Raw genomic sequence first — 21,828 nt, forward strand, 5'->3', positions numbered from 1 at the left:
GAGGAGCTCGAGGAATTCTCCCCTACTAGAGGTATCAGACAAGGAGACCCTATCTCCCCCTATATCTTTGTTCTCTGCATTGAAAGACTCTCCCAACTCATCAGTACAGCTGTAGATCAAGACATTTGGAAGCCTATCCGCCTAAAGAAGGATGGGCCGCCTATCTCCCATCTATGCTTTGCGGATGATATTATTCTTTTTGCGGAAGCCAAAGTTGATCAAGCCAACATCATTAATAAGTGTCTCGAAGCCTTCTGCCAAAGCTCAGGCCAGAATGTTAACAAGGAGAAAACTAGAATCTTCTTCTCAAAAAATGTGGGGCACACGGTCCGAGCAGAGATAAGCAGTGTCTTACAGTTTACCAGAACCGATGATCTAGGGAAGTATTTAGGTGTACCCGTCCTTCACTCAAAAGTAACTAAACATACCTTTGAAGGCATCATCACCAAACTCCATGCAAGATTAAACTCTTGGAAAGCTTCTTCTCTCTCCCTGGCTGGGAGAACAACCTTGGTGAGATCTGTCCTTGCTTCAATGCCTTTGTACAATATGCAAACTGCTATTTTACCTGCTGCTACTTGTAATACTATTGATCGTCTTTGCAGGGATTTTATCTGGGGCGACACAGATAAAAAAAAGGGTCCACCTTCTTAATTAGAAGAAGATCTGTGAGCCGAAACACTCGGGCGGATTGGGCATCAGACATGCAAGCCATAGTAATCAAGCCTTTATGATGAAGGCCGGGTGGGGACTGATAGCTAAAAAGGACGACCTTTGAGCTAGAGTCCTCCGTTCCAAGTACGGCTGCGGCAATGACATTATGCCCAGAGTGGAGAAAAAGAGAAGCAATTCAAACCTTTGGAGGGGCATTTGTAGTTCTTGGGAAAATGTTGAACGTAATTGCATTTGGAGAATTGGAGATGGATCTCGAATTCACTTCTGGGATCACCACTGGGTCCCTGGTGTAGGACGTTTACGCGAAAGTACAACTCAGGTAAGTACCAGTTTTAATGCATCTGAATTGCTGATGGATTTCTGTGATATTTCAGGGCAATGGGATGTGGGAAAGCTGCAAGGGATGTTGCCAGAGGATATAATCAAAAGAATCATTGCCATATCTCCCCCTTCGCCTTGGAAAGAAGCCGATCACATAGCCTGGGCACCTTCATCAGATGGGACTTTTAGCACCAAGACGGCCTACCAGGTGACCATGGAGGAACATCACAATCAAAACCAGAGCTTCCGGTTGATTTGGAATTGGAAGGGCCCTGAGCGAATCAAAACCTTCCTGTGGCTGGTGAATCACAACGCAATCCTAACAAACTCAGAAAGGAAGCGGAGACATTTAACCAATGACGACTCTTGCCCAAGATGCCGAAGTCATGAAGAATCAGCTATCCATGTACTTCGAGACTGTTTCTATGCAAAAAGCATTTGGCAAAAGCTTGTCCCTATAGATGGGATTAACTATTTCTTCAATACTAATCTGAATGAGTGGTTGATTCAAAACCTGATGGCAAAGAACACTTGGAGCTGCAGATTCGGAGTAGCATTGTCAACCATTTGGTATCTTCGAAACAAGCTTGTTTTTAACGGTGAGTCGGTTCTTGTCACAACAGCGGTTAACCAGATTCGAGCGCGATCAGAGGAGTTTGGTAAAGTGACCGGAAGCAGCTTTAAATTGCGGAACACCCAAAATTCTGGCGACAGCCTTATAACTTGGTCACGTCCTGAGGAGGGCTGTATTAAGGTTAATGTTGATGGTTCCTGGTTTAGCCATAGAAACAATGCTGCTTGTGGCGGTGTCTTTAGGGATGCGATGGGGAGTTTTTTGAAGGGGTTCTCCTGCAACCTGGGAAGCTGCTCAATTATGCATGCGGAATTATGGGCAATCATCTATGGACTTAATATTGCTACAACTAACGGTTATCATAATCTCCTGGTGGAATCTGACTCAGCTGCTGCCATAAACCTTATTAATCGCGGCTGCCCCCCAACTCACCCATGTGCTCCGCTGATCCAAGATATCCGTATTTTGGCGGCTCGTGTTCGGAAAATTACTTGGATACACTCACTCCGGGAAGCTAACTCCGTGGCGGATCTCCTTGCTAAGAAGGGACAAGAGCTCCCGATTGGTTTACATCTGTTTGAGGAAGCACCTCCTTGTATTAGTCTTGCTCTTCTTTGGGACGGTTTTGGAACCATCAGGTTAAGGGGGTCCTAAGCTATTGCTCCCCTCTTACTGATTGGCTCCTTTCTTGTTTTGGGGTCTTTGACCCCCTTTTGATCACCAAAAAAAAAATCAAGTACTAATGAACCTAGTTTCTTTTAGAATCCATGTGACCCAAAAAAAAAATTAAGATTTTAAGGGAGAAGCAGGTGTCGCGGTCATTAAAAAAAACGTTATAAAAAGTGAGTTGGTATTGATCCTTTAGTTGTTGACGGTTATGTCGAAACACCTTTGTGTTTGGGTTTGTCTTTGTTTTTGTTAATGTGCCTGTTTATTTGTTGCTCCACGTTACTTTCTTTGTTTTAAAAAAAATTAAGATTTTGCTAGGAATATTTGTTAAGAATTTAAAAGATTTTTATTGAGAAAACAAAGATTTTAAGTTTTCCAATGATATATATAATATACGAGTTTGAACGTATACGTCATTACGTTACCTCAAGAATATACTTCAATTTGAGAAAGCCTGCGGTTTATAGTTTCTTCCGTAAGATCTTGATACTCAACATAAGTGGTCTAATCACGTGAAGCTGAACTAAAAAAATAATGATGTTTTTTTATCGTTTGTATTAAAAAAATGGTAGCATTATTAACGGGTTTTATAGTTTATAGTTTATACCCTCCATCGTAATGCAAATTCATTATATTGATTTACATATTCCAAGGCTAATTGGTTGAACTACCAAAAGATTTTCAAGGATTCAATTCAGCAATGGAATATGTATTCAGTCTTCACACACTTCAACTGATTATTGTAAGAGTAAACTATGCCTGGTGATAATTCTGCTAGCACCATGGTTTCTCTATGGTGTAGTCTCACTTGGGATTTCTGGTTTTCTGACCATAGCCCAACTTCATGCAGATCACCTTCTTTCCAGCATATGTTCACTGTGATCCCGCCACGTGCTTTCAATCCTTTCACGCAGCCGTTCGGCCATTTGTCGCGAGGCAATGCCGGAAGCAAGTAAAGGTCCTTCATTGTGCTCTGAACAAGCATTTCTGCAACTGCTGCTGAGAAACTGGCAACACACAATGTTTTGTTTTCAGTTCAAGCCTTCATATGGTGGAAATACAAATATGATACAGTTCTTCCAAAATGATGGTGCTTACCCAAAGTTTGCATCAATTTGGAAAGGGGGATGTGCAGTGAACAGGTTACTGTAGAGTCCTCCTTCAAATCTAACTTCATGTTCAGGGTTCACCAAGACAATCAAGTGCTTTACCATGTGATATGCGTGCTCACTGTTGTTAAGACGTGCCCATAATGCAGCTTTCCAAGTTGTTGACCACCCTGGACCATCCTCTCCTGCAACAATGTTGAATTGTTTTCTAGTGTTAAAAGGATTAAAAACTCCAGAGAGATAGGGTAACATAAACATAACAATCTCTAATCTGATAAGGCTTGTAACTCCTATACTGTCATTAAAATAATCTTAACTATCACACTGCATCATTTATAACTGTTTTAAAATGATGAATAACTTACTTACAGCTATTAAGTTCTTTGAAATTCAATAGTTTTCCATCATAACAAATAACAGCCATGCATGTTTTGCAAGGAAAAGTTAACCATTCATTACTGGAAACAAATTTAGAAGTAGAAGTTCGCATAACAAACCTCTTTTAATTAGTGAGAGATCTGCAACTATACAGATGTCTGGAGTCTTTTCAGGAGTTATTGTGTGCCCCGGAAACAGGCCAAATAGGTGCGAAAGATGTCTATGATGCACTGCAGGATCCTGGAAATCTTCTGCCTGTCAGATAAATAAGATCTTAAATTTGGCATGGAGTTGAAAGCTAATGCTTAATGGTGGGATTTGATCACCCTAAATCAGAACAAAATAACAAATACCACATGGCAAAATCTGGCAAAATGTGTTGCCTCTAGTGATCAAAGGGAGTTAAAAGTCCAGTATATCTAAATTAATGAATTAAGTGAGAAACCAGAGAACATTTTTAACATATCTTGACTCAAAACTTTATGACAATGAGTTTATAGGTCTTTTGAAATATACACTATTCACTTAATCAATATGTGACCAAACTACTAACACTTTAAATTCTGACAAAATGGATAACAGAAAATGGAGGGCATACCCATTCCATAACAGATCCATCCCTAGCAATTTTTACTGGTGGCAGCTTGGACTGAGCCTCAGTTACTCTTTTGATAACAACATCATTACTTGTCCCCAAAACCTGTATTTGAGGAACTTATTTTCCAAGATTAAACTAGCATGGTAACTAATAAGCATAAGTTTGAGCAAATGATCTTTTTCACCTCAGCAGCAGATACAATTGATGAGAAAACTTCTTTGATGATTGACATGTCCATGGTTGTCGAGTAGCTCACACTGGCAGGCTTTTGATCTGGTGCAATGAACATGTGCTCCGGTGAAGTTGACGGGTTGGTTTCTAATAATTCATTACGGCCTTCAATCAACCAATCCAACAAAAATAAAGTGCATCCTTCCAACAAAGGATATGCCTTGTTTTTGAGAAACTCCTAATATGAAAGGAAAGTCAATGATCCTTTCAGTATTTCTATTTTGTCATACTGAAACCACAAATACAAAATGCAATGAATGGCTCTATAGGTTATAATAGTAAATGATATGCAAATTCAACAACTTGGGAAGATCTAAAATTGCTAAAACCACTTTTACATCTCCTCTCAAGACCAGCTTTGAGCTGATTCTTTAAATTGAAGGATGGATAAGTTATTCAAAAGCCACAACTTAACTTTGTCCATTGTATAAGTATAATGCTCCCATAGATGGGTACAGAGCCAAGCTCCACCCATTGGCCATAATGCCCAGACCGCAGGACCTGCATATGCGGATGATTTAGCCCATATGTCAGAAACATGATGTGTAACCCAACCATTTGCTTTATAATTCACCTGTATAAAGGATCAAATGGATTTCAGGATACAACATATAAAATATTAAAATCCATGACATGGTGACCAAATGCTCTGCTAATGGCTATATGCTACAGCAGTCATTGTTTCTTTTGCTTTTGGCTTCAATTGGGGAAAAAGGTGAAAGTAGGAGATACCTTTGCAGTTTTACTTCCACTGACTGACAAAGAGGTAATGTAATCAAATAGCGGCTCTTGACACTCAAGTAAGTTGCAAGGAAGAGATGGCCAATAGTTCATTTGAAGATTAATGTTCAAGTGAGGAGCACCACTGGATGACAAAAAAGAAGAAGCAGATAAATTACTTATATATATATGAAAGAAAAATCAATGATCCTTTCATACTCTCATGATAATTACTAATTAGCACACTTTTTGCTGTCTTTTTTATCTTGCCTTAGTTTAGGGGGTGGGTGGGGAGGCTACCTGGAAAATAAATGAACATAGATAGGAAAACATACTCCCATTTAGGCTTAAGTTCATTGTTCCATATACCCTGTAGATTTGCCACCTGAGTTCCAGGACGTGAGCTTGAAATAAGTAGATATCGACCATATTGAAACAAAAGCTCCACAAGTGAAGGATCTTCATCTGTTTGGAAAGATTTGACCCTTGCCGAAGTTGGAATGGTTTGAGAGGAAATATTTGATCTTTTACAGAGTTTCAATGAAACACGATGAAATAAGTTCTGATAGTCATCCAAGTGACGTGAATAAAGGTTAGCATATGACAATTTTTTAACCGACTTCATTGTATTGAGGGAGTCTGAAGTAGGGTCTTTCTTAGAGTCTTCAGGTTTTGTGAATGGTCCATCAAAAGAAGAAGAAGCTGTCAGAAGCAAAACAACAGAATCCGAACCTTCAATCCTTAATTTTGAACCTTCCAAAACATGCACAGTTCCCTTTTCACCACTAATATGTACATCAAGAACAGCGGAAAACTGAATTCCCTTTGAATTGGCACTTGAATTCTCTTTTGTCTCACCAGGACAGCTTCCTTCCATTATTACCTGATTTTGGCCACTAACTCTTAAATTGTGTTGTAATTTGCTGTCCAATGATACTGTAAATGACAAAGATGCTGGCTTGCTTGCAGAAATCCTTGACACTATTACTTGGTCTGGATAAGAAGCAAAATGTTCTCGACTATATTCTACATCACCCACAGAGTATGTTACTTTTGCTGTTGCCGTATCCAAATCCAGCTCTCTGTAGTAAGACTCATTAGAGTATGCAGCATGAGAATCGTCAAACTCTAACTTGATATCACCAAGAAGTTGGTACATCTTCACGGGAAAAAAAATCATAACAGTTAGAGAGACTCCCAAGCATGTTAAAGCGTCCATTAATTCATGTTCCAACTCCAAAAACCCAAATGATGACCACTAAGCACATATTTAGGGAGTGGAGTAGACAACCTCAAAAATATGAGAATCCTAGTTAAATAAAATGATGTAAATTATATGTAACAAAATAGTCACCTACTCAATTCCCCATTGACTATATATAATTGTATATCATGTTGTTGATTTGTCAACACTAAAAACCAGGTTAATATACAAATCATCATTTACAAATTATGCAGTGGGGATTATATTAACTATAACATAGTACATACAGCACCAGGACCTCCTGACAATTTGAGAGCTTCTTCTGTAGCTCCAGAGTAATTTCTGTTATCAACAAGTTTGCGGACTTCAGCCAGTGCTGCCGGAGCAGTGCTGTCGGTATAGTTGCCAGGCGTCCCAGTCCAAAGTGTGTCCTCTGTAAAGCAATTCAAAAGTCTTCATTTCAGCAAACAACATGCATCAGAAAGAGATAGCTGCTTGGTTTCCCTCTGCAGGATGCATCATAACCTTATGCTTGATAGCTCACATATATAATTTTCAACAAAAACATTCAACTGTTATAGCAGATTTTTGCTCCTTATCCCCAATTAATCTAACCAACATCATGACAATGCCTTCCTATAAAAAAATAGTTATGTGTGATGTGAATAATAAGAATGAAACAAGAAGAAATATTATTAAGTAGATGTGTAGTAGCATTTCTGATTTCTGAATATGTAATTTAGGATATGGCTATAATCAGCTTTCTATGCATGGTTTAGCCGAAATCTCTTCACTTTCATAAACATACATTCTAAAGAAAAATATCCAAAATGAAATCAAAAGAAAGAAAAATGATTTAGGGTGTTGGTTTACTAACCATTGAGCTGAATAAGTTCTGATGAAACGTCACCCCAAATCATGGCCCCAAGACGGCCATTTCCGATGGGTATGGCATCGGTCCAGTGAGTAGCACCCTCACAGAATGTTACCTTCAGGGGGACATCATCCTCCATATTCCACTCTCCATTCTCCTTCATTGCAAAATCAACACACTACTTAACATCATGCACAGTAGAAGGATATAAATTATTGAAGTAACAGTGCGTGCTGCAACTACTTACTGTTAATGATGAGGAATGGGTGAGTGGAACATTGAAAGCTAACAGTAGAAAGAGCAGTAGCCTTGCAACAACTGAAGATTGGTCTTCAATTGAAGTCATTTGAGGCCCCTGCTGCCTGCACTTTCTCCCACAAATAATATTGATTAGAGAAAACTATTTTAAAGTGATTATACTCAGAATATTGGAAATGGAATTTTGTTTAGTACATCCATCTCTTCTGTGCAAGCTAGTTATGTATTACTTTTTCTGATGCGGATGAACGAATATTTATTAAAATTATTTAGTATATTTAAATATTTATTATAGAATATTACGCTTTTGTTGTTATAATATTTTTAATATTTATAAATATATTTTTATATTATATTATTTTATACTAATTGAATAATTCACTCTTAGATTATTCTCCCTTTTCTAACATCCTGTACTTGTCTCTTGGTTCAGATTTCTACATAGATTGTCTAGTTATGTATAACTTTTCCTCTTCTGTTGTGGAGGGGTCCTTCTAGTTATTAATCAAGAACAAAAAAGAAGAAAATAACTTGGAATTGTATTTATTGATTGGTGTTAAGGTCATCGTGGTCCACTCATTTACACCGTTACGTTACATGGTATTGAAACGGTTCAAAGATAAGAATAATAGCAATATTTGTCAGTTATTTTCTTCTTTGAAATTGATAAGCCCTAAATTTACACAAATGCATCACTTTCAACCTATTAATGTACATAGAAATGTGTAGAGTCTAATCAAATTTTAGTTTAGACGAATCTAATTTATATTATAAATACATGATTTAAGTCTAATTTATTATTTTTTATAAGTTTTATTTTTAGACTCGAGTTCAACTTCTTTTAAAAATCTAATAAATTCAGGAATTTATTTAAAAAATATGTTTTGTGAATTATAATTTAAAATAATAAATTAAAAAATTTAAATTAATTTAAATATATTTTAAAATTTATAAGTTTTTTTTAAGCATATGATCTAATCAATTTAACAAATAGATTACAAAAAATTAAAATCTAACCCTTTTAATAAAATAAATTAAACTAAGCTATACCTAAAACGAGTCAAGCTACATCTCCTTTGACTAACCTATACAAAGTATTTATGTGTGATATGGATAATAAGAACGAAACAAGAAGAAAAATTAAGTAGATGTGTCGTGGTTAGTAGCAGTTCTGATTTCTGAATATGTAATTTGGTATATTCAGATAGCTTCACTTTTATAAGCATACATTCTAACTCTAATAACCTCATCAAAACATTCAAACTGAAAGATGGTTTAGGGTGTTTGTTTACCAACTCAAATCATGTCCCCAAGACGGCCATTTCCGATGGGTATGGCATCGGTCCAGTGGGTACCACCCTCATGACAATCTCAAAAATTCGACCATTCCTCTCAATCCATAAATTATAACAAGTTTGTGCAAAAAGAAGAGTCAAGATACTCTTTTAAAACAGCAAGTAACTTCTTTTAAATTATTTCTGATTCAGAATAGAACTTAATCATTTCAACAAAAAAAAGATAAAAGGTACTAATTCCAATGTTAATTCTCCAAAGACTCTTTGCAATTATACAATTGTAAATTATTTATTAAAATAAAAAATAATTTTTTATTAATAATAACCTTAACTTTGCTCTTAAAATATATATTAGTTAATTTTTTTTTAAGATGCAGTCAAAGCTGTGTTTGATTTGCATTATTGTAGGCAGCTATTATAAGAGGTAATCGACTGTGTCCAATGGCAATTTTTAAGAAAGGCACGCCCTAGTTTCACAAATCCACTTTCTTTTGAATGATTAGAACTCCTATGGTCCTCTCTGTCTCTCTTTTATGTCCCTCCTTGCAATAGGTATCGCCATTGCCAGAACTAAATTTTGAGAAGGTTCTTTAATTCATTGTTTTTATCCATTTTGTCTTAGCTACGGTTCATAACCCAGAACGTAGCCCTCTGCCCCCATGAATTGTCATTTATTTTTATTTAGAAATTTGAATCATACAATGTAGGGCTTACACATAGTTCAACAAGGTCTGCAATTCATGAGATACAATTAGAACAAAACGGGACCAGATTAAAGAGTAAAGCAGATTTGACAATGCAAGATAGAAAGAACGCTTCGTTTAAGTGGTCATAGAGTCTAAACCCTAAACAACCGTTAATTATACACCACATACATTACAGGGGGGAGACTAAAGAGAAAGTATAAAACATATCTAAACTCAATTTAGGTGAATATAGTTATTTACACGTGCAAAGTTCGTTTCATGCATGGTGCATGGACGCACTTTTTAGGAGGGTGATTTGGCATTAATGAGAGGCAAATCAACTTCATCGCACCATTCAATATAGCGAGTTTCAAAATGAGAACCCTTGGCTCGGTTGGGCAAATAACTAACCCAAAATTCACCACCAATTCGCCACTTCAACACACTCCCTTCCATATCCTTGCTAAGTCTCCACCCTACTTCCTCTCCATACTCATCCCCAGCAATCACCACCGACCCGCTTTTATTGAACGCCCTGTTTGACCCCACATATCGCCCTCTCAGCCCATGGAACGGGTCATCACCCGTTGGGCCCGTGGGCTTCCACGATGCCACCTCGTGCCCCGTCGCGTTATCGTACAAAACGGAGTCGAATATGGCCGCGTTCCCTTCCGAGTCCTGATCCATTCTCCAACTCTTCGTGCGAGTTCTCCTCGCTGACCTCGTCGAAGCTCTCACATTCGAAACCTGTGATTTCTCGAATTCACCCTTCACGATCTTCTGAACTTCCACTTCTCTCTCTCGGTTCTCCGTGGACCGGCCCAGGCTAAGTCCGGACACGTACGTAGCTCCAATCTCCGGGCCCACCCAAACCCTAACGCGGGAAGGGAAGTGCTTCTCCTCGAGGAACTCAGCAACGTCGTCGTTTTGCCCGAACCCTAGCCTCGCCACGTGGAGGCGTATGTTGTCGACACGTGCACGAACCTGGATGAAACCATCGCGGAATCCAACGGTGTATTCGATCTGCACGTGTGCCTCTAGCTGCTGGTGCGCCATAGTGTAGCGTAATATTGACTCCTTTGCATCGATCCCTGGGAACTGACTCTTTTGACCGTTGCTTCGCGCCAATTTCATTGTCATCACTGGCGCGTAACCCTTCAGAATCCAAAGGCCGTTACTCTCCGCCGAGTAAGAGAATCTCGGGTTCCTCACCTGCGGCGGAGGAATCAGCAGTGTTTGTAATCCTACGCCCATCTCTCTTATAATGCACCACTTTGCTATTATGAACCCGAGGGTTCGCATGAAGCAGAGCTCCGTGTCAACGCCGACGGTGATGAAGAAGGTTCTGAGAACGGAAGCGAGCTTCGACGACGCCGTTTCGAGCGTGGGAGCGAGTAGGGACTGAAAGTAGAGGGAGCCGGCTTCGCTGGGGGCGTCGAAGGCGCAGAGCCAGAAGAGGCGCATGGTGAGGACGAGGTTGAAGAACATGGAGAGGGACTCCAGTGTGTGCGAGTCCATGATCCATGATATGGGCTCCGGCTTCAGCTTCTGGAGCTGTGACCTAGGACACGTGCTATCATGCGCCGTGGGCGAGTTGGATATGATTTCTTGGAGGAGCTGTAGGAGCAGAGGGAGGAAAGGGTTTTCTGCTGACAGCTGGCACTTTTCGGAGACCCAAAGCGGCTTCTCTGCATTGAATGGGTGGAACCCTTGCAAGCACACGGTAAATGTTACCGCAGCTTCAGAGTCTGAACCAGAAGTTCGCTCGGCTTTCAGCTCAATGGACCGGGTTGGGTCTTCCTCAGTACCCAGTCCTGAACTTGCAAGTTCGAACGTGGGGACTGAGTCAGACTCATCCCACTCGGCCGAGTTGGGAAGATCAGATATCCACAACCAGACATCCATAGTTTACGTGTCTCTCTCTCTGTGTGGCTTGTGGTTTGTGAAGTTTTGATGGGTGAGGTCAAGGGGGTTATAAAGAGGAGATGAATGATAACCGGGTTGAAAACTTGGATGGAGTTGAAGCCATGCAAGGATGAGGAACTGGTGGTTGAGAGTGGGTTAGTGTGTCTTATTTGAGGTTCGAGTTTGGCTTCATTAATGGCGTCCAGTTTTATTTCGCTTTCTGTATGTTTCAGATTCTTCTACTCACTCTGATGGCTGTAGAATATTGAAAGGAATTTGGTTATTGTCTCGTTTCATGTGATTTGTGATTGCTGCTTCAGGAGTAGATTCAGGTTTTGTTTCGGTTAGTTTTGGGGATTTCATCCTTACACGTGTACCAGTAGACTTGGCAACTCCTCATGCATGTGTTTTCTGTATCAGATATACTCACATTAAAAAAAAAAACAATTCATCTCTTATTTTTCTCAACTCAACTGCAAATTGCAAGTGTGAAAATTATAACCAATATCACAGATATTATTCCTTCTCTCTTGAAATAAGTGTTTTTTTTTTTTTTGAAGAAAAAGGGAAGAATATAGTTGAGTGCTTAATTAAAAAAAAAAATTTAAAGCTCGCTTATTTTGTAATGTATCATTTCATGTATGTGGTTCGGATTAATTGAACATGTTCGTTCCATTTAAGTATTTGATAAATTAAACGCATTAATAGCAAAATACAAGCTCTCTTAATTATATAAAAATACTGAAATAACATAATATCCCGTCCTGTATTATTCTAGATAGCATTTTCAAAAATAATTGACCGAGTAAAACCCTGATTTTATGTATACAAAACAAAATAGTTGTGGTTGTGGCTGTTAGGTTTTGTGGTTAAGATTGAACATCTGTGGCACTCTAAAGGCCGTGGCTTGTAAGGAATTTCAAGATTTTCCAATAAAATCATTTTATGATCTCTAACTAATATATATACTTATTAATTTCCATCCACTCACCATAATCTTAATTGGCATATATCATGTACTTATTAAGATTGTATATTATTTAAGCAAGACACAACGAGCAGGCATAGATGTAAACAAAATAATTTCCGTGGTGCAGAAGGCCTAAAGACCCACCGGAGGGAAAAAATTGCACGAGAGGTCCTTAGGAGGTAGATTTTCCAACTCATGACCCTGAAGTTTTTGTCTCTTGATTGAAACCCATGAGTAGGGAGGTTTTGTTGATGAAGAAATTTGATTAGTCTCACACGCATTACTTCGTAATTACAGTAATCTATATATCTCCGACTTTATTTGGCGAATCAATTCCACTAAAACAGGTTTAATGCTATTAGATTTATATATTGCACTGACTTCTTTCTTTTTGGTCATCTCTTTATATATGACAATCCCCTCTTTATATATTGCACTGACTCCTTTCTTTTTGGTTATCTCTTTATATATGACAATTCCCTTTTTATATATTGCACTCTGACTCCTTTTTTTTTTGTCATCTCTTTATATATTGTATAATGTTATGAGAAAGTATAGGGAGCCAATAGTTATAAGCTTACAATATGTACAATAGAGATTTATGAAATATTAGAGATATGACCATTAGTATTATATTATCCTATCAAATTATGCTTTTGGTATGAGTGGGTTCATAATATGGCATTAGAGTTCTAGATCCGAAAGGTCAAGGGTTCGATCTTTGGTAAACTCCAAAATCAGCTTTAAGTTTTTGAGATAAGTGATTTTATGACATGAGATGTTTATTATCCTGGTATCCGAATGGTTATTCTGGATAGTATGGGTGATATTCATTTTATTCATGAACCAAAGATTTAGTCTATTGTACACATTGTACGCTTAGGTCATTGGCTCCCTAACAATACCCGTTATGTTATATATGAATGGAAAAGGAGATGCATTCATTTAAGGAGGATGATCCAGTTAAGACGCGTAAAATGTTTTTCTTTTCTAGAAATACTTATGTGTCGTATTATTATTGAACATATTAATAAATCGATTATTTTTAAATTTTTTAATAAATTAGAATAAAATCAAATCTTTTATAACAATAATAATAAATCCAATTGTTATTAGATTCGGTCGAACCGACAAATTTACATAACCCACTGGATCAATTTTTTTTTAAAACAAACATCAATAATATATTTGTCTTTTTATCAAAAAATTTAAACATAATTCGATTTAAATTGTGTAAATCAGTCGGATCAAATCGGGTCTAATAATTATAGTGCAGACAATTAAGTTTATTATTATTGCTATAATAAACCGAGTTTGTTCTGATTTATTAAAAAATAAATTATTAACCCATTTAATAAAAATGTTCAATAATATTATGATACATATAAATATCTTTAAAAAAGATATTTTTAGTATCTTTATTGAAGTGGTCTCCTTCATTTAATTATAGACCCTTAATTAGAATATCAACTCAAATTGATCGAGATTAATTACACTTATATTCCATATAAAGATATGGAGTTAAATTCCCTTAACAAAAAATAAGAAGCTTTTGCTAGTGATCCCAATACAAAATCACTTTTATTACACTCGCGTGTACACATGCGTGTTTTAATTACGCTTTTTTTATTTTCTTCTTCACGCGTTTTCTCTCAATCGTCATTGTTTTGTTGTTGTTACATTTTTTCTTTTCCTCTTTTTAACTGAGGTTCATTTGAATCCAAAAATGAACCGAATTTGATTTAGATTCGGTGAATACTTAATAGTAGTATCAAGTGAATCTAACTCAATTCACAAATAAATTGAATCCGGTTCAGATTTGAAACAAAAGTGATAAATATTCAATCAGTAAGAAAAACACATTCCAATTTATTTCTGCATGCAAATAAACTCAATTAAACTAAGAGATAAACTAAATTTTTTAAGGAATAACAAATTTGATGAATATTTAAAAGTAGTATCAAGTGAACCTAATTCAATTCATAAATGAACCAAATTCGATTCAAATTTGAATAAAAAATGATAAACATTCAATTAACAAAAAAAGCACATTTCAATTCATTTATGTATCTAGATAAACTTTCATATGATTTTTTATTTACACTATTGAACCAACGCTTCAATCAATTATTATCATTGGAAAAAAAAAAATTGTTTGAAGACTTAAAGTCCAAAAATTGACTATAATTGCTTTCAATTTTAAAGAATTATGTAATATTAATGTTATTAATTTATCTGGATAATAATTGTCTAAGATCAAAATTCGTTGATAGCTTAGACAAAATAGAAGGGTCCATCTACAGTAAAGATGCATTTTGATACAGATTTACAGATTTTTGTTTATTCTAAATCTGCTGTGAACACGTGTTGCTTTTGTGAGGTAGCTCTCAGAAAGCTAGGGAGGCTCATGGAAGGGCTGGCTGAGCCGGTTAGATAGGTGAGCTGAGAACAGGGTTGGCGTTGCATAGGGTCCCGTTAGTGCCGTTGTTGGACCTTGAGGTTTGACCCAAAAAAGAGTGGGATAGGCAAGGTAGTTGTTGCTGTGGGTCAATCTTCTCCTGTGGTCCAAAAGAACCCTAGCAGCGTTCACCAAATTAGAGCCCCCCGGGTATCGTGACTCCCACTGCAACCCGAGCTTGGCTTCTGCATCCGTTCCAGCAGCTCCGTCCAAGTCAAGGACCACTCCAAGGACGCCATTCACCGGAGCATGCGTCATTGCCAGGGATCAGTGGTGCTCACAAACGCCGTCATGATCAGGTGCGGTTGGCCTGTAGTCAGTGTTGCTGCCTCTCGTCCGCTGTGCGTGTAAGTCGAACGTAGGATCTGCTCTGCCCGATGAATCATCATCTTTGAGTGCCGGTCTCGAAACGTATTCAGGTTAGGTTGAGTATGAGTATTGCTTTTGAAACTTGTATTGTGAATTTGTAGATTCTGGTATTGGCTTAGAGGTGGAAATCTGAAATGCCGCTGATGTTAGGTAGTTGGTAAAAGAGTAAGTTAAATTAAATCATTGTTAGCATTTTAGGAACTCGGGAATGAACAAATTGGTAGATTCATTAGACATATGTGTTAGTTATAAGTTAGTAGGTTCAATATATTATGGGTGTGATAAATTGTTAATGCAATGGGTAATAGTAGCAATCTAGGAAAGATAATAGAAACATGACTGTTGAATGGTCAGTGCCTATTACCGCCCGTTAGGTAATTGTGATGTTTTAGGAGGAAGGTTGAGGGATTAGATATTGTGCAAGGTGATTGATTATGTTAAACCGCTATTTAGATGTACCCTTGATGTAAGGTAGTTTGTTTATTCCAAATGGAATATCATTTCCCCATTTGCGGCTAAGTATGGGTGCTGCTGTGAAACTAAGAACTTGTAGCACTCTACTAGGGAAGGGCATCTTCATGGACATTAGAGACATAGACATGGCATTTTCAATGTTTCGTTTCGTGGCGTGTTTAGCAATGAGTATATGATGAAAAGAAAGGTGTAAATGAATTTTAAGTTGATCTTGGTATGTTTTCTCCCTTTTGAGACTTTTTTTTATTTTGTTGGGTTTTTTAAATGCTAGCGATAAAATTTTGAAAGGGTTTCTTTTATCCTTTTGGGAAGAAATCTGACGGTAACCTTGTTGAAGTTATGGTGCTGGGGAGGATAGGAAATTAAATTTATTTTTAACTTACCTCTAATGGGCTGAAGTAGGTAAGCTATGTATAGACAGTTACAATGCAGAGGTTTTGCCTTATTTGTGGAGTAAGATATAGTCCCTTTTTGATAGCTGTGGTTGATGATCTGACTACATCGTTTGTCTGGTTTGCGTGTGATTAGGGTAGAAGGTTGCCCAGTTGTTGCCAATGGATTTCAGCGATTTCTTTGATAGTGAGGGTGAAGACTCATTTGGGAGTGTCTTCGATGATGGTCGCGGACGTTATAGTGCGAGTGATGATAACAATGATGACGACGAGAACCTCGAGTGCAATGAGGCCCGCGAAGGCAGGGAAAACAGTGAAGGCGGGGCCGATGATCGTAATGGGATGGGTGATGCAGATGATGCGTCAGAGGGTGGTCTCCGCCGGCCGGTCAGGGCGAATGACTTCTTGGGAAAACAGTTTGCAACGGAGGACGATGCCTATGCTGCCTATAAGGAATTTGCTAAAATAAGGGGTTTTGAGTACGGAAGGGAGATGTGGCTCGTGTGGATGGGGTGTTGATTAGGCGAGATTTTTTCTGCCACTGACAAGGTACAAAACATGCTAAGCACTACGACCGTCCTGAGCGAGTAAGGGAGGAGAGGTTGGAGAGTCGCACGGACTGTAAGGCGAAGTTGAAGATTTACTATGATATGTAGCATAGTGTATGGAGGGTCAGGACCATCGTGGACAAACACAACCACGATTTTGCTCCAGCAGTGTTCGCACGTCTCCTTCCTAGTCATCAAAAGATGAGTGACGGTGACAAGGCACAGGTGGATAGTTTCAAGCAGTTTGGGATCCCCACGTCGAAGATAATGGCTTACATGGCGGGACAGTCTGGTGGGTATGGCATGCTCCGATTTACAAAACGGGATCTGTATAATTATGTCCATGGGCAAAGGGTTGCGCGAATATGCGACAGCGACGTTGCGGCGACTATCAGTTACTTGGAGGGAAAGGCAAATGCTGACATGAGGACGGTGGCCCGATACACACGGACGTCGGACAATTGTCTGGGTAGCCTAATATGGGCTGACGGTGAGATGATGATGGATTATCAGCTATTTGGTAACATGTTGGCTTTTGAATCGACGTACCGATCTAACAAGTACAGGAAACCATTGGTGATTTTCTCCGGGACAAATCACCACAAACAGACTTCGATATTTGGTTTCGCGTTGCTGGAGGATGAAGAGGTCCGCACTTATAGGTGGGTGTTAATGAACCTGCTCGATGTAATGGGGCAAAAGATGCCTTGTGTAGTGGTGACCGACGGGGACAAGGTGATGCGCATTGCAATTGCGGAGGTGATGCCGATGGTGACACATAGACTTTGCGGTTGGCACCTGGAGAAGAATTGCGTGCAATGGGTGAAAGAAGCAGAATTTTGCAAGGTGTTTCGGAAAGCGATTTATGCAAACTTTGAAATCTGCGAGTTTGAGGAGTATTGGAAGGCATCGGTCGAGTCTCTTGGCCTACATGATAACACTTGGGTTAAGTCCACGTATGAAAGTAGACAAAGTTGGGCGATGGCGTACCTTAGGGGAACTTTTTGTGCGGGATATAGAATGACCTCAAGATGTGAAGAGATAAATGCTTTCATTAAGGGCTTCCTTAAATCAACCGTAGCATTTTGGAACTTGTGCATAGTTTGGATCGGGTTGTAAAGGACTACCGGAATAATGAAGTAACAGCCCAATTCTACTCCACGTACTACAGTCCGGTGCTGACCACTGGGCTTGATTCGATCAAACGGTTTGCATCGAAGGTGTATACAAGAGCAGTGTTTAGAGAAGTGAAGAAACAAATCAAGGCTGTGGCCACGTTATTGTTTCGGGGGAAGGACAGCATCAGCACGACAACTGTGTACACATTCTCGTGGATGGGGAAACCCAACAGAAAACACAAGGTATTGTTTGACCCGAACGAGGAAAAAATAAAGTGTGAGTGTTCCATGTGGAACAGTGAAGGGATTCCATGTAGCCATATCTTCTGTGCGATGAAGTACGAGGGTTTGGAAGAAATACCACCTGATCTTATTCTGAGAAGATTGTGAAAGGATGCGAAGGATTGTAGATCCACCCAGGTTGATAATAAAGACGGCCCTGAAGGCCGCTTGTTGCGATATGGTGCCTTTTCTGGGGCAATGAGTTTAGTTTCACAACTTGGGGCCGAAGATGCTGCAGAGTTTGTTGTGGCTAGATATGGGATCGCCAGTCTAATCGAAACCCTTCAGCGGAGACACGTTGACAAGGTTGGGAGCAAACTTGGTCTATCGCAGTTATCCTAGATCAAGGACCCCGTTGTATCTAAGACAAAGGGGGCACCGAGGAAGGGAAAGGAGTCAGAACCGGTGAGTCAGGGTGAGGGCGCGCCAAAGAGACGCCGTTGTACCAAATGTGGGGTTGCTGGTCACACGAAAAGGTCTTGCACGTGGGACCGGGGAGAGTGTGATGCTGGGACTTCTGCTACAGGTGGTCCAAGTTACATGGATCATGGTTCGCATGATCCAGCTGCTCCTTCCGCGACGCCACAGCCCATCATTATCACCCAAACCAGGTATGTGAGCGGTTTCATTTATATTCGAAACAAGTGGCTATCATAGTTTGGTTAGTTGCCGGAATGTGACACCCAACAACAAATGATTCGTTGCACACGTAAAGGTCATATCTGAGATGGTATGGCTATGTCAGTCGGGCGAGTATAAATGTCGGATATAAAAAGCGTGACTTTTCAACTACCTAGAAATGTTATATGTAACACCCTAATATTCAAATCCTTATGCTCGAGTCATAAGTCAATGATATTACGGTGGTACGACTCTCAGGTGGATTTTTAATATATAAACATAGGTAATTTCGAAAGGAGTATTAATCGAGAAGCCTGAAAAGAGAAGAAATAAAATCGCGAAGATGTATCACTCACGATTCGACAACGAAAAGATAAAACATGAAGCCGAAAGCGATATATGGACAAGGCATAAAGGAGATTAAGAGATAGATAACAGATAGATATATATAACATAAGTAAATAGCCACTAGTCGCGACCCGCGAAGTTTAGGCCGGCTAGGGTACAGTATGAAAGTAGATGACAACAGTACATCCTAATCTCTCCCAAAGGAAACATAAGAGCCTCTATAGGCAAGTTCCAAAAGAGTTCAACACATAATATAATATCTTCAAAACAAAGGTGGAGAGATTCTAAGCAAAACACAAAGTAGGCTGCAATAAAACTCACTAAGCATCCTAAACTCCTTTTCACCAAGTATCCAGCCTAGATTCTCATTAATCCATAAATAGGCATCTGACGTAAGGGGATACTAAATCTAGTTCATGTTACACATGTTTCCCAACTCGCTGATTCTTCCACGAATCAGACTCAGAATCATAAGCAAAACCATCACCAGTTGTTCTGCCTCAGCAACTCTATATCAATACATCATACCCCCGCCTGGAGCTAGTGAAATCACATCACTGCGTCTATCCAGGGGGCTTAAATGATCTCATTCAAAAATCATCATCATCATGCAATTGCATTATCAATTCATCTCATCAAGAACAGCCCCCAACATCCACCGACACCATCATGAGGGATCTCTCAGTTGTTCAAACACAAGCAATACAGACAAGTAATACACAAATAAGGTACAAGTAGAACAAGTAGCACGTAATCAGGTAACATAGCATGTATGATATAGAAATCCAAAACAAATAGGCAAACCCAAACAATTCAAACATATGCAAATGATGTATGCCTGCCCTATGGCTGATGATATCATCTGTCGGTTATATAGCCAACCCGACACGTCCTGGTAGCTAACCATGGACAGAAACACCCCTTGCGGAGCAAATAGGTTTGAGCTACAACCCCCTTGCTACTACCCGCTCAGCCCAGAGCCAGTGGAACAACCACTACTGCAGCTACTACCCAGGCGGGTGTTCAACAGCTCAACCTGGAGCCAGTGGAACAACCACTACTGCGGCTACTACCCAGGCGTCACAATCTCTGACCTGGAGCAAGTGGGACGAACCACAACCCTTGCTACTGCCCAGATATCTTAAGCATTAACCCGGAGCAAGCAGGACGAACCACAACCCTTGCTACTACCCAGGTATCTTAAGCATTAACCCGGAGCAAGCGGGATGAACCACAACCCTTACTACTACCCAGGTATCTTAAACATATATTCATTCAATCTCATTTCCTATTATCAATCCTCATTGTTATCAAATCTCAAACATTAACCTGGAGCAAGTGGGGCGAATTCCAACCCTTACTACTACCTAGGTATCAGAGTTACATTCATTCAAAACTCCATAATTAACTCATTTATCATAAGCATCCTTTTCCGTCTCATACCCGGAGCAAGTGGACAACGCCACTGCCTACTACCCGGGGTTACACATCACATTTCAACATCTTCCATTATTATCCATTTAACACATTCATTCATTAATTATATATGCAATTATTCTCAGCCATAATCAATAATGGCTTTGCCGTGACCCGGCAATAACTCAGCCATCCGGCTCATGGTCCAATCAAGAACCAGCCATTTATCAATAAATATAGCCCTTTGGCTCATGGCATACACGGTACTCCCACCGTCATCCTCCATATCTCATATAATCATTGTTGATCATCATTGATCATAACTTTTCCCCTTGCTTCACTCGCAAGTTACCACACCCCCTAGCTCCTTTCTCATTGCTAGGCATATCATAATGATTTAATACATAAGGGGTGAGATCGGAGGCTTAGAAGTATGAGATTTGGCTTTTAATACTCAAAAATCAACTTTGGGATGAAAACAGGGCCACGCGTACGCGTACTCTACGCGCACGCGTGGATGGCCACAAAACTCATCGGCGCATACGCGCCATTCACGCGGACGCGCGGATTGAAAAACAGATAACGACGCGTACGCGTCAGCCACGCGTACGCGTGGGTACACTTGCGCCCCAGGCACAAGACTGGCACAACTCTGGCACAACTCTCGGGAAAATGGCTGGGCAATGGGTGCAGCGCATCGATGCGCACGCGCACACCACGCGCACGCGTGGATGGTGCCTTCTCGAAGAACGACGCGTACGCGCCAAGTGCGCCTACGCATGGAGGGTCATTCTGCTAAAAGTTTTCTAAGTTAAAAGCTGCAGAATTCACAGATTCAACCCCCAATCTTCCGACGGACATAACTCTCTCATTTTAAATCGTTTTTTCACCCGTTCTTCAAACGGCATGGACATCCCGGATCCAATTTCATTTCTAAACAGATTTGGCACAAAACAGAGATCCGTAGTCCAAGTTATGTCCCGTCAAAGTATGCCCAAAAACCATATTTTTCATACAAAACCACAAAGTGTCCTTTTCAAAACAAGCCATTTTCAACCCTTTTCAAAATCAACCAAAACATGCTAGTTTCAACCCTTTTTGAAATCAATCAAAATATACCAAAATCAACATCAAGCCTCCTCAACTCATACATTAACACTTTACCACGATGCACAAAACCGCCATATAACCATTTTTACCCATCTCAAACAAATGGCTAAATTACAAACACATTAACATGTCATACATCTTTCCTCATCCCAATTTCCAACAATACTATTTCCAACAATACTATTTCCAATCAACCATCATTATACATAATCAATATCATACTCA

At 39.4% G+C, this 21,828-nt stretch overlaps 3 protein-coding genes across 6 annotated transcripts in view; 1 reads left to right on the forward strand and 2 right to left on the reverse strand.

Annotated features, from left to right (window-relative positions):
* Positions 1–2,763: 2,763 nt before the first annotated feature.
* LOC107467314 (alpha-L-fucosidase 2) lies at positions 2,764–7,841 on the reverse strand. Of its 4 annotated transcripts, none has more exons than XM_016086363.3 (11): positions 7,601–7,841; positions 7,357–7,531; positions 6,767–6,912; positions 5,611–6,434; positions 5,288–5,420; positions 4,971–5,129; positions 4,509–4,733; positions 4,325–4,426; positions 3,846–3,981; positions 3,338–3,533; positions 2,764–3,246 (listed from the first exon to the last, which is right to left on the reverse strand). In XM_016086363.3, the coding sequence occupies exons 1-11, from the start codon at positions 7,697–7,699 to the stop codon at positions 2,934–2,936; spliced, it is 2,508 nt and encodes an 835-aa protein (XP_015941849.1). In that variant the 5' UTR covers positions 7,700–7,841; the 3' UTR covers positions 2,764–2,933. The 4 variants fall into 4 exon arrangements, with proteins under 4 accessions (XP_015941849.1, XP_020986964.1, XP_020986965.1 ...); XM_021131305.2 differs by having other exon boundaries at positions 7,357–7,510; positions 7,601–7,840; XM_021131306.2 differs by lacking the exon at positions 7,601–7,841 and having other exon boundaries at positions 6,778–6,912; positions 7,357–7,506.
* Positions 7,842–9,695: 1,854 nt separating this feature from the next.
* LOC107467557 (uncharacterized) lies at positions 9,696–11,552 on the reverse strand. The gene has a single exon (XM_016086685.3). It carries the CDS (start codon positions 11,495–11,497, stop codon positions 9,896–9,898), a length of 1,602 nt encoding a protein of 533 aa, XP_015942171.1. The 5' UTR covers positions 11,498–11,552; the 3' UTR covers positions 9,696–9,895.
* Positions 11,553–12,510: 958 nt separating this feature from the next.
* The window catches only part of LOC110275378 (uncharacterized), an 11,665-nt gene continuing 2,347 nt past the window's right edge, over positions 12,511–21,828 (forward strand). Inside the window, exon 1 of the mRNA XM_021131308.2 lies at positions 12,511–12,646. The gene's annotated coding sequence lies outside the window, so the exon portion shown is untranslated. The remainder of the gene's footprint in view (positions 12,647–21,828) is intronic.

Source organism: Arachis duranensis, chromosome 9 (genome assembly GCF_000817695.3).
Source record: "Arachis duranensis cultivar V14167 chromosome 9, aradu.V14167.gnm2.J7QH, whole genome shotgun sequence".
Classification (NCBI taxonomy): Eukaryota; Viridiplantae; Streptophyta; class Magnoliopsida; order Fabales; family Fabaceae; genus Arachis; species Arachis duranensis.

Excerpts from the sequence above, each read along its gene's own strand:
- LOC107467314 (XM_016086363.3), bottom strand. The coding sequence starts at position 7,699 with ATGACTTCAATTGAAGACCAATCTTCAGTTGTTGCAAGGCTACTGCTC. Across the intron at positions 6,913-7,356 it reads AGAACTTATTCAGCTCAATG|AGGACACACTTTGGACTGGG; the intron begins GTTAGTAAACCA and ends ATTGCTTTACAG. Across the intron at positions 5,130-5,287 it reads GTGGAAGTAAAACTGCAAAG|GTGAATTATAAAGCAAATGG; the intron begins GTATCTCCTACT and ends TCCTTTATACAG.
- LOC107467557 (XM_016086685.3), bottom strand. The coding sequence starts at position 11,497 with ATGGATGTCTGGTTGTGGATATCTGATCTTCCCAACTCGGCCGAGTGG.